The sequence below is a fragment of the Chanodichthys erythropterus genome, chromosome 10, assembly GCF_024489055.1.
Source record: "Chanodichthys erythropterus isolate Z2021 chromosome 10, ASM2448905v1, whole genome shotgun sequence".
NCBI lineage: Eukaryota > Metazoa > Chordata > Actinopteri > Cypriniformes > Xenocyprididae > Chanodichthys > Chanodichthys erythropterus.
The window spans coordinates 18,042,501-18,055,131 of NC_090230.1; the positions used below are offsets into that span (position 1 = coordinate 18,042,501).

At 44.5% G+C, this 12,631-nt stretch overlaps 1 protein-coding gene and 1 pseudogene across 1 annotated transcript; one reads left to right on the forward strand and one right to left on the reverse strand.

The window, feature by feature from the left end:
• Positions 1-4,829: 4,829 nt before the first annotated feature.
• On the forward strand, positions 4,830-5,451 carry LOC137028146 (beta-1,3-galactosyltransferase 2-like; annotated as a pseudogene).
• Positions 5,452-6,671: 1,220 nt separating this feature from the next.
• LOC137028147 (uncharacterized protein DDB_G0282077-like) lies at positions 6,672-7,201 on the reverse strand. Its single transcript, XM_067396908.1, has 2 exons — positions 6,902-7,201; positions 6,672-6,824 (listed from the first exon to the last, which is right to left on the reverse strand). The coding sequence occupies exons 1-2, from the start codon at positions 7,199-7,201 to the stop codon at positions 6,672-6,674; spliced, it is 453 nt and encodes a 150-aa protein (XP_067253009.1).
• Between the last annotated feature and the right edge of the window lie 5,430 nt (positions 7,202-12,631).

Below are 12,631 nucleotides of genomic sequence, written 5' to 3' on the forward strand. Positions count from 1 at the left end.
AAAATATTAAATTAAAAAGACTAAATAATTTAAGAGATTTATTCAGGTAGATTCCATTAAACAATCGAACCTTAAAAACTACTCATAAATATAATGTGTAATATTGTTACCATAATTTTTTAAAAAGTAAATAGCTTACAGTGTACCTTTTAAAAAAAACATTCCTCTAATGTCAAGAAAACTGGACATTTATTATGTTCACAGAACCAACAGTGAATATGTAACGTTCTCATGACAAAATTCTGTTAGCTGGGACTGCACTACTGTTTATTTGCATCTTTGTTCTTATTTTACAAGATAACAAAGATAAAATAACTATAAAATAAAAATAGATATTGTGATAAGAAAAATGCAACGTTGCTAGGTGATTTTGCTTTGGAATCTTCAGAAAACTTTCTCCATTTTTCTCAAAATCAACTCTGCTGACTATCTCGAAATCAAGTCTAATCTACAAATCAAGTCTTTTAATGGAGAATGTGAAAATATGTGAAAATTTGCACCATTTTGCCAGCACGTGTTGCATATTTTTGTTTTTCTTCTTTTGAGATGGAAAATTGACAGGCCTGTAATGCAGTTCTATGGATGTTTTGTCTATGAATAATATGCAGGTTTTTAAGTAGTCTTGTTTGTGCTAACTATACAAGTTCACACACAATCTTAAAGCAAACTGATATGATAGACGATATCCTTTTGTCAGGATCCTGGTTCTGCCCTGTTCCTGTTAATTGATGTTTTAACATATTGTAATAGTAGGCTAGAAATGTATCTACTTCCTTTGAACAGTTGAACCTTGTTTGAGGACTCATTTTGTTTCTTTTATACTTCATTATGCATGTCAGCTGTTCTTCTTCCGCCTCCTTCTTAGTCCTCATCAGGGTTTCATTAGTAAGACAGTTTTTGGATTTGTATGTTTTGGTTCTCCCTTCATAAGAAATTCATCTGCAACCCTATTTCGCAATCTTTCTGGCACTACATGTGAGCTTCTGGTTCGAGAGTACGACAATGAGTGAAAAGGCAGTTCTCAAAGTAGCCTATATTCTAAATCAAATTATCTGAAGGTTCATGCCCAGTTTGTAGAGGGAGAGGAGAATTTGTTGGTTGACATTGTATTATTTTTGTCAAGTTATTCAGTCACTTCTGTGGGGGCCGTTTCTGATTTGGTTGATTATGGAGAGGAAAGCAATGATTGTAATGTCGAGTGGTCAATATTAAAACTGCCCTACAGCTCATTTAACTTAATTCTATTAAATAATTACTCCAAGCTGTTTTGGAACAAAATGTTTTTTTGTTGTTACATTTAATAATATTGAAATATTAAATTTGTAAGAACTTGTTTCTCACAATTATTTGAGCTTGAATGGAATGGTTGAGCCTGACAAATGCAGTCAACACAAGAATAATTGAGAAAATGGAATGAGACTCCTTGTCTCGCTACTGTGCTCAGTGTTTATTCTGCCTTCAATAGCTGAATGTTCAATAGATGTCTTTTAACTGATTAAGAAACCATTTGTTGATCTTAGCATCTTAAAGTCAACAAAAAAATTACATTCACAACTTTACTTCAGTAACGGGATACATTTCTGAGATGAGCAGGATACAATGGAAAAAAGATATTTGGAATTGCCTGCAGGTCTAGATAAAATGAGGAACGGTCAGGTCCTCAAATATTCCATGAAAGGTTATAATGTCAAAAATATTTAAATGCATTATATCAGCAGTACAACTCAAGATAAAACATTCAAGATTATAATAGAAATACAAGTGTGTAGTTTAGACATTATGATTATAATCATGACGTGATTCCCTGCTTATCTCATTTTCTGTTTCGTTTTCTTTCTCAGACACACTCCAGCTCAGATTAAAGAAAGCTCATTCTCCTGTTTACACACAGCAAAATCTCCAGAGTTAAATCAACTCTGCGCAGAGTACATATGGTCCCTGTTACAATACCCTGGTGTATAAAGCACACGACGAGGAGATATAATCAAAACAAGTCTTTTACTAGGAAATCCAAATGGAGAGATCAGGAACACACACCAAAGTATACATGAACGATACCAGACAACACATGACTGGAAACACAGGGCTTATATACTTGGGATAACAAGGTGGGTGATTAGACACAGCTGAATGTGATAATGAGGTGATCAATTACCATGGTGAATGACTAGTGGTGGGAAAAACAACAAGAAGTCCAAAACAGAGTGTACATGTAACATATTGCCCCCTCCCGGAAAGGCGCATCCTCGCATTGTGGAGAGGGGAAGCTGAAGATGGGATGCTGAAGATGGAGTAGGAGGTGGCTCAGAAGGCGGATGGCTAACTGGGAGGAGGCGAAGTGCAGGAGTCCAGGGTGGTGCAGGAGATTGAGTCCAGGGAGGTGTAGATGGTGGTGAAATCCAGTGACTAGCCTTGAGCAGGGGAGTCCAGGTGATGCTCCAGGCCACAGCCAGGACGGCGACCCACGGCGGCGTTGCTGGAGGGAGGAGCCGAGGTGGTGAAACTCTCCAAACAACCTTGGGTAGGCGTGGAAGCAGCGCAGCCGATGTAGAGGGATCTTTGAGCGAAGACAGAGAGCCAAAGGAGCGGAATGATGCCAATGGCCTCTGAGTCCGCGAAGAAGTCGTAGCGATGGCCCCCCGAGGCAGCAGCAGGGTACCGGAGGGCTGAGGTGGAGCTGAAATGACTGAGGGCCGAGGCGGAGTCTGAGGGAAGGCGGAGCCAATCTGAGCCGTAGGGGTGGAGGGTCGGAGAAACTCGAACGACCCGTAAGTCTGTGGCAATGTGATGGCGATGTCTGACCCAGGCGGAGTCGAGGGTCCGAGGGAGTCCGGTGGAGCCGAACGCTCGATGGTCACTGCTGTAGACGAGGGTGGAAGGAGCAGCGGCGGTGGAGTCAGGACAATGAGTCGAGGTGTAATGACATGACCTGAGGCCGGAGGTGGAGCCGCAGGATCCTCATCACCTGACACTGGATCACAGCAGGCCGCAGGTGTAGCCACGCCACTGAGAGGAGGCTGGTGTAGAGCTGAAGGCGTGATGTGAGACAGCGAAGGTTGGGTAGCAGGCAAGGTTGTGGGCTGGAGAACAGGCTGAATGGTAGAGGGACTGGAACAAACAAAGTCAGTATCAATGGTTTGGAGAGGAGGTGGGAGAGGGAGGCTGGGTGGGACCAGTTTGTCTAAAATAGGGCAGACAGTCTCAGGAATTAGAGGTAGAGAATCCTCTCCAAACTCAAATAAACAGTCCTTGGTGCATGCCTGGAACTCACTCTCAGTGACGGGAGTGTGGGCGGGGCTCCATTCCAAACCCTCGTCTTCCTCACTGACTCCCTCGACGATGGTAGCAGCAAACTCACACACCTGCTCAGACACGCTGGGCTCCCTCTCTCCACGGTGACGTTACACTCAGTCGTTCCACTGGTCGCTGGCTCCTGCATTGCAGTGGAGGTGGGCTCTCTGTCTTCTGTGGGGTCGTGCTGACTTTCCACGCTGTCAGAGGGTTTCTGGCTGGGCACTGGAGTGGGAGTGGGACTGGCGTCGTGGTCGCAGAAATCCACGGTCATTGACATAACGCCAGCACCCACTCCACGTATTCAGAGAAGCTCCCTCGAGGCCCTTCCCTGGACAGCTGTGCTTTGGTGGCGGTGTTGAGGCCGGCATACAGGAAGTTGCAAAGGCTGCTGTCCGGGAAATGTGTAGCTGGTGCTAGAAATAAAAAATTGTCCAAATGTGCCTCGAGGGAGCGGTCCTTCTGCTCAAGGCAGAGCAACAGAAATGCGGGTGTGTACATCGTGATGGGAACGAAGAGTGAAACATGAAAAACAATGACACAGAAAACAACAACAAAAAAAAAAACACGCCGCAATCTGTCTAACTGTCTTTGGTCCGGTATTCTGTTACAATACCCTGGTGTATAAAGCACACAACAAGGAGATATAATCAAAAGTCTTTTACTAGGAAATCCAAATGGAGAGATCAGGAACATACAGGAACACGAAAGTATACATGAACAATACCGGACAACACATGACTGGAAACACAGAGCTTATATACATGGGATAACAAGGTGGGTGATTAGACACAGCTGAATGTGATGATGAGGTGATCAGTTACCATGGTGAATGACTAGTGGTGGGAAATAGAACAACAAGAAGTCCAAAACAGAGTGTACATGTAACATATCGCCCCCTCCCGGAAAGGCGCGTCCTCGCACTGTGGAGAGGGGAAGCTGAAGATGGGATGCTGGAGATGGAGTAGGAGGCGGCTCAGAAGGCGGATGGCTAACTGGGAGGAGGCGAAGTGCAGGAGTCCAGGGTGGTGCAGGAGATTGAGTCCAGGGAGGTGTAGATGGTGGTGAAATCCAGTGACTAGCCTTGAGCAGGGGAGTCCAGGTGAGTCCAAAACAGAGTGTACAAGTAACAGTCCCTCTCTAAATAGTGTTCAAATAACACTAAAGCAGAGTTAAAGTTAATGAGATAATTAAGCAATTAATTAAGTGATGATTGTTCGTTAGTGATGAACACCTGCTGTTAACAAGCAACACCACTGAAGAAAAGAGAAACACAAGAACTACAACTGACCTCAGTCACAGCCTTATTAATTGCTTAATTATCTCATTAACTTTAACTCTGCTTCAGTGTTACTTTAACACTATTTAGAGAGGGACCATATGTACTCTGAGCAGAGTTGATTTAACTCTGGGGATTTTACTGTGCACTGACATTATCATTTTCTGCCATCTTTTCCATTTTCCATTTCTCTGTCAAGCCTCCTACGCCCCCTGAAACTGGGTTTAATGAGGTTGTAAATTAGATACGGTCCTATTATATGACGGCTTGTGATAATTCTGGCAATGATCATCAAAATACAGCTAGACAAAAAACAGCCACTGCAGAACCTACTGTGACCAAACGCATTTTACTACATTATCACATAGCTCATCCACTCAACTATCTGGATGAACCTGATAAATGTAAGTTTATCACCAGTCCGTTCCTGGTCTTGATGGTCCCTGTGAGGCCCAATCAGGTTGCAGCTCGTAACGGCATCCGGAGCACGTGGGGGAATGAGAGCACAGTCCAGGAAAAAGGTTTGACTGGAGGATCTGACTCTGTAAAAGCTCAACAGCAGCTGGAGGAACTCGTACTTCAACCTGACCATAAAGACGATGGTGATCATGGACTGGCTGGCCACTCGTTGCCCTCAAGCGACTTTCAGTATGAAGGTTGATTCTGACATGTTCTTAAACCTGGAAAACCTGATGACCCTCCTATTGGCACCCAACACACCCAGACAGAACTACATCACTGCAGTGGTGATGTGGAATCGGTCTGTCGTCAGAAACAAAAACTCAAAACGGTACATGTCAGAGGAGCTGTACCCTGAACCGAACTACCCCACGTACCTGCTGGGAATGGGATACAAAAAAAAAATTACATTTTGCTGTTGATTACAACAGAAAACAATTTTAAGTCCTTTTCACAGTTCCAAACATGTACAGTAATGCACTTACAATGAAAGTCAATAGGGCAAGGCATTGTGGATGGATTAAAAGCAGAAATGTGAAAGTCATTTTTTGTTCAAGCATTTACATCAGTGTACAAATGTATGTGTTGACTGAGATGTAAAACTGATCTTAATCATCTTCATCTTCAGCAGTGAGATTTCTGTTTGAGATGGATGAACCTTCTAGTTTGCAGAGACTCGAATCATATCCATAGTTGGGAACCGAGTCTTTCACATCTGTCTCTTGTAAACAAATATAATGTTTAAGTCTTGTGGCTATACTTTTGAAAATGTGTGTATTTAAATGTTCATTCTGGTGCAATGCCTTGCTTCATCCACTAAAAGTGCATTAGTCTAAAAAGATTTTTTTTTTGCTTGTTTTTACAAATTGTGGGACAAATCAAATTTATGTATTTATTTATTGTGGTAAATGACAGCATGTCATAGGTACAAAGCTTCCCTGCAGTGTCTCCAAAAACCCTTTTCAACATGGAAATCTATAGGATGATGCTGAATGTTCAGCACCATGGCAAAATAAATCCTATTTTAGTTGCCCTGGTGAAAAAAGTATACTTTATTGTATTTCAAATATATTCCCTTTTCAATAAATATACAAGCAAAAAATTGTACCAAATTTGAAAAAGTATATTAGCATCATGCTTTTAACTATTTTTGCAATGCAACTTTTAACACACTTTTAAATAATTGTAATTTAGTATATTTTCTAAAAATATATTTTAGAGAAATATACTTAATGTTAAAGTTTTATGTATATTTTAAAGTGTACTTATTTGAAAATTATTTATAAAAATATATTTTTAAATTACTAAAAATTCATGCTTGGAATTCACTTCATTACTTGGACATTTCTTTTAGAAAGTGATAAAATGTATGTCTAATGCGTTAAAAGACCATTTGTTTATGCAGTGTACAATTGGCTACTGAAATTGTGATTCAAGTCTAAATAATATGTTTAATAAGTTTACACTGGTAGAGAAGAATCATGTTACAATCATACACACAGTATGTGTGTACTGAAAAGAAACAATATACAAAGAGCAAACTCCAGGTACATGCAAGAAAATGTGAGTTGTGTGGTTGAATCTCATTGGAATTCAAATGTCGCTTCATCAACTAGATCTGTGACCAATCAGTTTTTTTTGCTCACTGCTCACTGCCAATCAGAGGGGCTGACAGTACTCGTTTGATGAAGGAGAGCGTATAGCCCAGAACACAGCCAGACCAAGAACCGAAGTTACCACCTTCAACCATGGAGAATGCGTGACAGCCCCCTGCAGATGTTGAGGGACCACCCACCTTGACAAGTGAACCAGAGTCCAAGGCCAAAGGGACAGAGTTCCCCATCACCAGGAAGTGGACTGTGCCTTACTCACCTTCATCATGTACAGTCTCGTGTCACCTCCATTGTCAAAGAGCTCAGCCAGTCCTCCAGCCCCGCTGCTGCTAGAAGTTTGCAGCCCTGTGCCATCTCTGGAGATGCCCTGCTGGGACGTTGAGCCATAGGTCAAGCAATCATCAGCAGCTCCTGCACTAGAGGATCCTGTAGCTCCGCCTCCGGACTCTGATCCCTTTGCTCCATCTCGGCCCGATGACCAGTCGGCTCCACCAGGGTCACTCGATCTAGTGGCTCCACCAGGTTCCCTCGTCCCACTGTCTCCCCCTTGGTCAGTCATCGCTCCACCTATGTCACAGACATACGGGCCATACGCTGCATTCCGTCCCTCCTCCCTATGGCTGCAGTGTGCTCCTTCCTACCTTCAGCAGAGGCTCTGTCCTCAGTCTCACCGGCATCGTCCCAGTCCTTGGGTGCTCTGGCTCCACCTGCGTCGCTCGATGCCGGGACATTGCCTGGGTTTCCAGCACCAGAGATGTCGCTCAGCTCTAGCGGCCCTCCATCAGCACCTTCAGATCCTAGGCATTCATCTCCATTGGTCGTCCCCCAGATGTTGGTAGCCACACCTACCACATCCTGGCTCCTCACACCATAAGAGAGTTAAGGAAATATGTCTCTTCATTAGTGATGTTGTTGCATTTTATTTATTTTAATGGCCTTTAAAACAAATTCATTAAAATGTAGTTAAATTGTAGCACATTTAAAATATTGTATTGTCAAAGATTAAGTAATGTTCAAAGTATATTGTATAAAATATAGCTATGTAATAACAAAATATATTGTTATTGAATTCAATCTTTTTTATTTTTAATAAAAAAATTTTTAAGTCAAAGTTGTTGATGAGAATATGCAATTATCTCAAAAATATATTCATGGTATATTGCTTGTGTTTTGAAGACACTCATAATAAATGTGTAATGTACTTATAACACAAATAAAGTACACTTTAATATCACTAATCAAGCATGTAATTAGTCCCTACACAGGCATATACTTAAAGTGTATACTTGAAAAAGTAAACTTGAAGTTGTTCCAATTTAGCACATAAAAGTACACTAAATACACTTAAAATTATGTTTTACTACAATTTAATTACAACTAAAATATACGTAGTACCAAATTATTTTTCCAAAATAGCACACCTCAGGTTAAGAAATCATTAACACACTTTAAGTATAATATAATGGTGATAATGATATAATGATATTATGTGACAAACCTGGGTATGTTTAAGAGTAAGTAAGCCTCAACTTTCAGTTCCAAAAACGGAGGTAAATTTCAGGGTATGTAAGTAGCCATAGCAGCTTGCTCTCTGAACATAACCTGCTCTAGAGCAGGGTTAGTTTGCTTAAGTGTTATTCATATGCATGCTATATAATTAATATAGTTATATTAATGTTAAAAAAATTGTTATATAGTTACAGTTATATATACAAAAATACAATATTATATTGTACAATATACACCGCATTCCAAATTATTATGTAAGTGACATATCTGTAAGATTTCAGTAGAATAAACATTCAGATTGTAGTTTTTCTAAGAAAATGTCTATGGAAACCCTACTTAGAGGTTGTTCCACATTATTAAGCAAGTCACAGTTCTCATGCAATATGGAGAGGAAGAAAGATCTGTCACGTAAAAAGAAGACTGGATGCAATAGCAAGTTATTCACTTTAATAGTGCTTCACGCCAGGTAGTCAGATATCTATACACAGTACAGTCACAACACAGACAGCAGGAGAGATGGTAACACAGGGACTGGATGGGCGATGGTGTCCGTGGTGAGTGGTGCTCCGTGGTGAGAATCCGTGAGATGAGATGAGCAAGGTAAATCCAGAACGAGTATCCAGGGGAACAGACAGGAAACAGCAACGAGAACTCCAACTCCAGGAAACAAGAAACACGGTAACACAAGACAACACCAGGACTCCAAAACAACGATCTGACAAACATGAGACGAAAGACAAGGCGTTAAATAGGCAAGATCTAATAACCACCAGCTGCCGCTGATCAGTAATCAGCGGCGACGCCCACACAGAACAATCAGGTAACACACCCCACAACCCACACACAGACAACAGAATGACACAGTGGATCTGCGAACCGTGACAGTACCCCTCCTCCTAGGAACGCCTCTCGGCGTTCCCACCACTCCTTACCTGTTGATTGTAATCATCAATAAGGGAGTGATCCAGAATGTCCCTCGCAGGTACCCAACTTCTCTCCTCCGGACCGTAACCTTCCCAGTCCACCAAGTACTGGAATCCGCGTCCCCTCCGCCTCGAGTCCAGAATACGATTAACCGAATAAGTTGGTTCCCCGTCTACGAGACGCGGCGGTGGAGGAACCGGAGCAGGCGGATTAAGTGGTGAATGAAAAACTGGTTTGATTTTGGACACATGGAAGGCGGGATGAATCCTCCTGTACGCCGGAGGCAATTTGAGGCGGACTGCCACTGGACTAATGATCTTAGTGACAGTAAACGGACCAATAAATTTGGGAGCAAGCTTATTAGCCACGGAGCGGAGCGGAATGTTCTTAGTAGAAAGCCACACTTTTTGACCAACGACGTATACGGGTGGCTTTGACCGGTGGCGGTCGGTCTTAGCCTTGGTGCGCGCCCTCACTTGCAACAGAGTCTCGCGGGCTCTGTTCCAAGTGCGATGGCACCTCTGGACAAAGGCGTGGGCAGAGGGGACCGCAACTTCGGACTCCAGACTGGGAAACACAGGTGGCTGGTAACCTAGGCTACATTCAAACGGAGAAAGGCCAGTAGAAGACACTGGTAACGAGTTGTGAAGGATTCTTGGACGCCAAACATCGCAACATTCGCTCTAAATCCTGGTTGGCTCTCTCGGTCTGACCATTGGTCTTGGGATGGAACCCAGAGGAAAGACTAACCGTTGCCCCCAGTAACTTACAAAACTCTTGCCAGAATTTGGACACAAATTGGGGACCCCTGTCAGAAACCACATCCACCGGGAGGCCATGTAGCCGGAAGACATGATCAATGACAGTAACCGCTGTCTCCTTAGCAGAGGGTAATTTGGCTAAGGGTATAAAATGGGTCACCTTCGAGAACCGGTCCACAACGGTCAAAACAACCGTATACCCATGGGAGGGTGGTCACAAAATCTAGCGCGATATGGGACCAGGGTCTCGAAGGGACAGACAGCGGTTGGAGTAACCCATCTGGAGGGCGGTTGGAAGTTTTACCAGTAGCACAGGCCGAGCAAGCCAAAACAAAATCGCGAATGTCGCGAGCCATACCTGGCCACCAGAATCGTTGCTTGACCAAAAATTTGGTTCGATTAACCCCTGGATGGCAAGCCACGTTAGAACAATGACCCCACTTGATGACGCAGGACCTTAACTCATCCGGCACAAACAAACGGTTCGGTGGGCATGCGGGCGGAGGCGTTACCCCTTCTAAGGCCGCCAGGACCTTCGATTCGATCTCCCATGTAAGAGTGGAGACCACTAATGTCTCGGGAAGAATACACTCGGGAGTAAACGGGCGTTCGGAGGGATCAAAAATGCGAGAAAGAGAATCGGGCTTGATGTTCTTGGAGCCCGGGCGGTACGATAGAGTAAAATCAAAGCGACCGAAAAAAAGTGCCCACCGAGCCTGCCTGGAATTGAGTCTTTTAGCCGATCGTATATACTCTAAATTCTTATGATCAGTCCAAACGATAAAGGGTACCCCTGAACCCTCTAACCAGTGACGCCACTCTTCCAACGCTAATTTGACTGCCAACAACTCTCTGTTACCAATATCATAATTGCGTTCAGTGGGAGACAAACGATGAGAATAATACGCGCAAGGGTGCATCTTGCTATCTGAGGGAGAACGCTGGGAGAAAACTGCACCTACCCCCACCTCTGACGCGTCGACCTCCACCACGAACTGACGCGAAGGATCAGGGGCTATCAGAATGGGGGCCGAAACGAAGCGGCCCTTCAGTTTGGCAAATGCAGCCTCGGCTGCATCTGACCACCTGAAGGTCGTTCTGGAGGAGGTCAAAGCGGTCAGAGGTGCGGCTAGTTGGCTGAAATTGCGAATAAAACGCCGGTAAAAATTGGCGAACCCCAGAAACCGCTGTAGGGCCTTACGGGAATCTGGACTTGGCCAATCCACCACAGCCTTAACCTTGTCAGGATCCATGCGAATTCCCTCAGACGAGACGATGTACCCTAGGAAAGAAACAGATTGTGCATGAAATTCGCATTTCTCCGCCTTGACAAAAAGCCCATTCTCTAGCAGCCGCTGAAGCACTCGTCTGACGTGTTGAACATGCTCCTGGAGAGACGATGAAAAAATCAATATGTCATCCAGGTAGACATATATGAACTGGTCAACCATGTCTCTCAACACGTATTGACGAGTGCCTGGAAGACCGCGGGCGAGTTGGACTGCCCGAAGAGCATGACCAAGTATTCAAAGTGCCCTCTAGGGGTGTTAAAAGCGGTCTTCCACTCATCCCCCTCCCTGATGTGGACCAAATGATATGCGTTTCTTAAGTCCAATTTAGTGAAAATGGACGCTCCTTGCAACCTCTCGAAGGCTGAAGACATCAACGGCAAAGGATAAGTATTCTTTACCGTGATGTTGTTCAGCTCCCGGTAATCAATAAAAGGTCGCAAAAACCCGTCCTTCTTCCCCACAAAAAAGAACCCCGCCCCCGCTGGAGATGAGGAAGGGCGGATAAACTTGGCTGCCAGGGAATCAGAAATATATTTCTCCATGGCCTCCCTCTCGGGAACAGATAGAGAGTACAATTTGCCTTTAGGCGGAGACTTACCCGGAACTAAGTCTATTGCACAATCGTAGGGACGATGCGGAGGGAGAGAAGCAGCTCGGGACTTACTGAACACCTCCTTCAGGTCAAGGTACTCCTTGGGCACGTTAGACAGATCCACCGCCTCATCCTGCAAAACAGAAACAGACACCATGGGACAAGCAGACAATAGACAAGACTTGTGACACTGGGTGCTCCATTCAGTAATAGTTCCGAGTTGCCAGTCGATGCGAGGGTTGTGTTTGGTGAGCCAGGGGTGTCCAAGAACAACAGGTGCGTGAGGGGTGTCCATGAGGAGGAACTGTGCTTCTTCTGAATGGTTACCGGAATTGACGAGGGTGATGTAATCTGTAGTGTGGGAGAGACTGGAAAGAGACTGTCCATTGAGTGCGTTGACTGAAATGGAGTGCTCAAGGGATGAGGTAGGAATTCCATGTTGTCGTGCAAACGTGATGTCCATGAAACTGCCCTCCGCCCCAGAATCCAAAAGTGCGCTACAGGTGATGTCGTGTGTAGCCCATCTCAGTCTAACCGGGAGGAGGGTCGATGGCGAGGACTTCTCGGCGGAGATCCCGCCCGATAGTAGCCTCGAGTTTACTATCGGGCTTGGTCTTTTACCGGGCAGTTCTTGATGATGTGTCCCGATGTCCCGCAGTATAAGCAAAGACCAAGGGACCTCCGCCGCTCCCGCTCCTCCCGAGAAAGCAGAGCTCTCCCTACCTGCATGGGCTCAGGATCGGGTGCTGGGCTAACCGCATCCACCGGGCTGACAGGAAGACCGCTGTGCCTCTCTCCGGATTCCACTAGTGACTCCACTCGTCGGAGGCGAGAATCAACTCGAAGCGTCAGCTCAACAAGCCCGTTGAATGTCTCTGGAAGGTCCAATGTGTATATCTCCCGGTGGATAC

Coding starts and splice junctions, on each gene's coding strand:
- LOC137028147 (XM_067396908.1), bottom strand. CDS start 7,201: ATGACTGACCAAGGGGGAGACAGTGGGACGAGGGAACCTGGTGGAGCC. Junction 6,825..6,901: donor CGAGACTGTACATGATGAAG/GTGAGTAAGGCA, acceptor TCACTTGTCAAG/GTGGGTGGTCCCTCAACATC.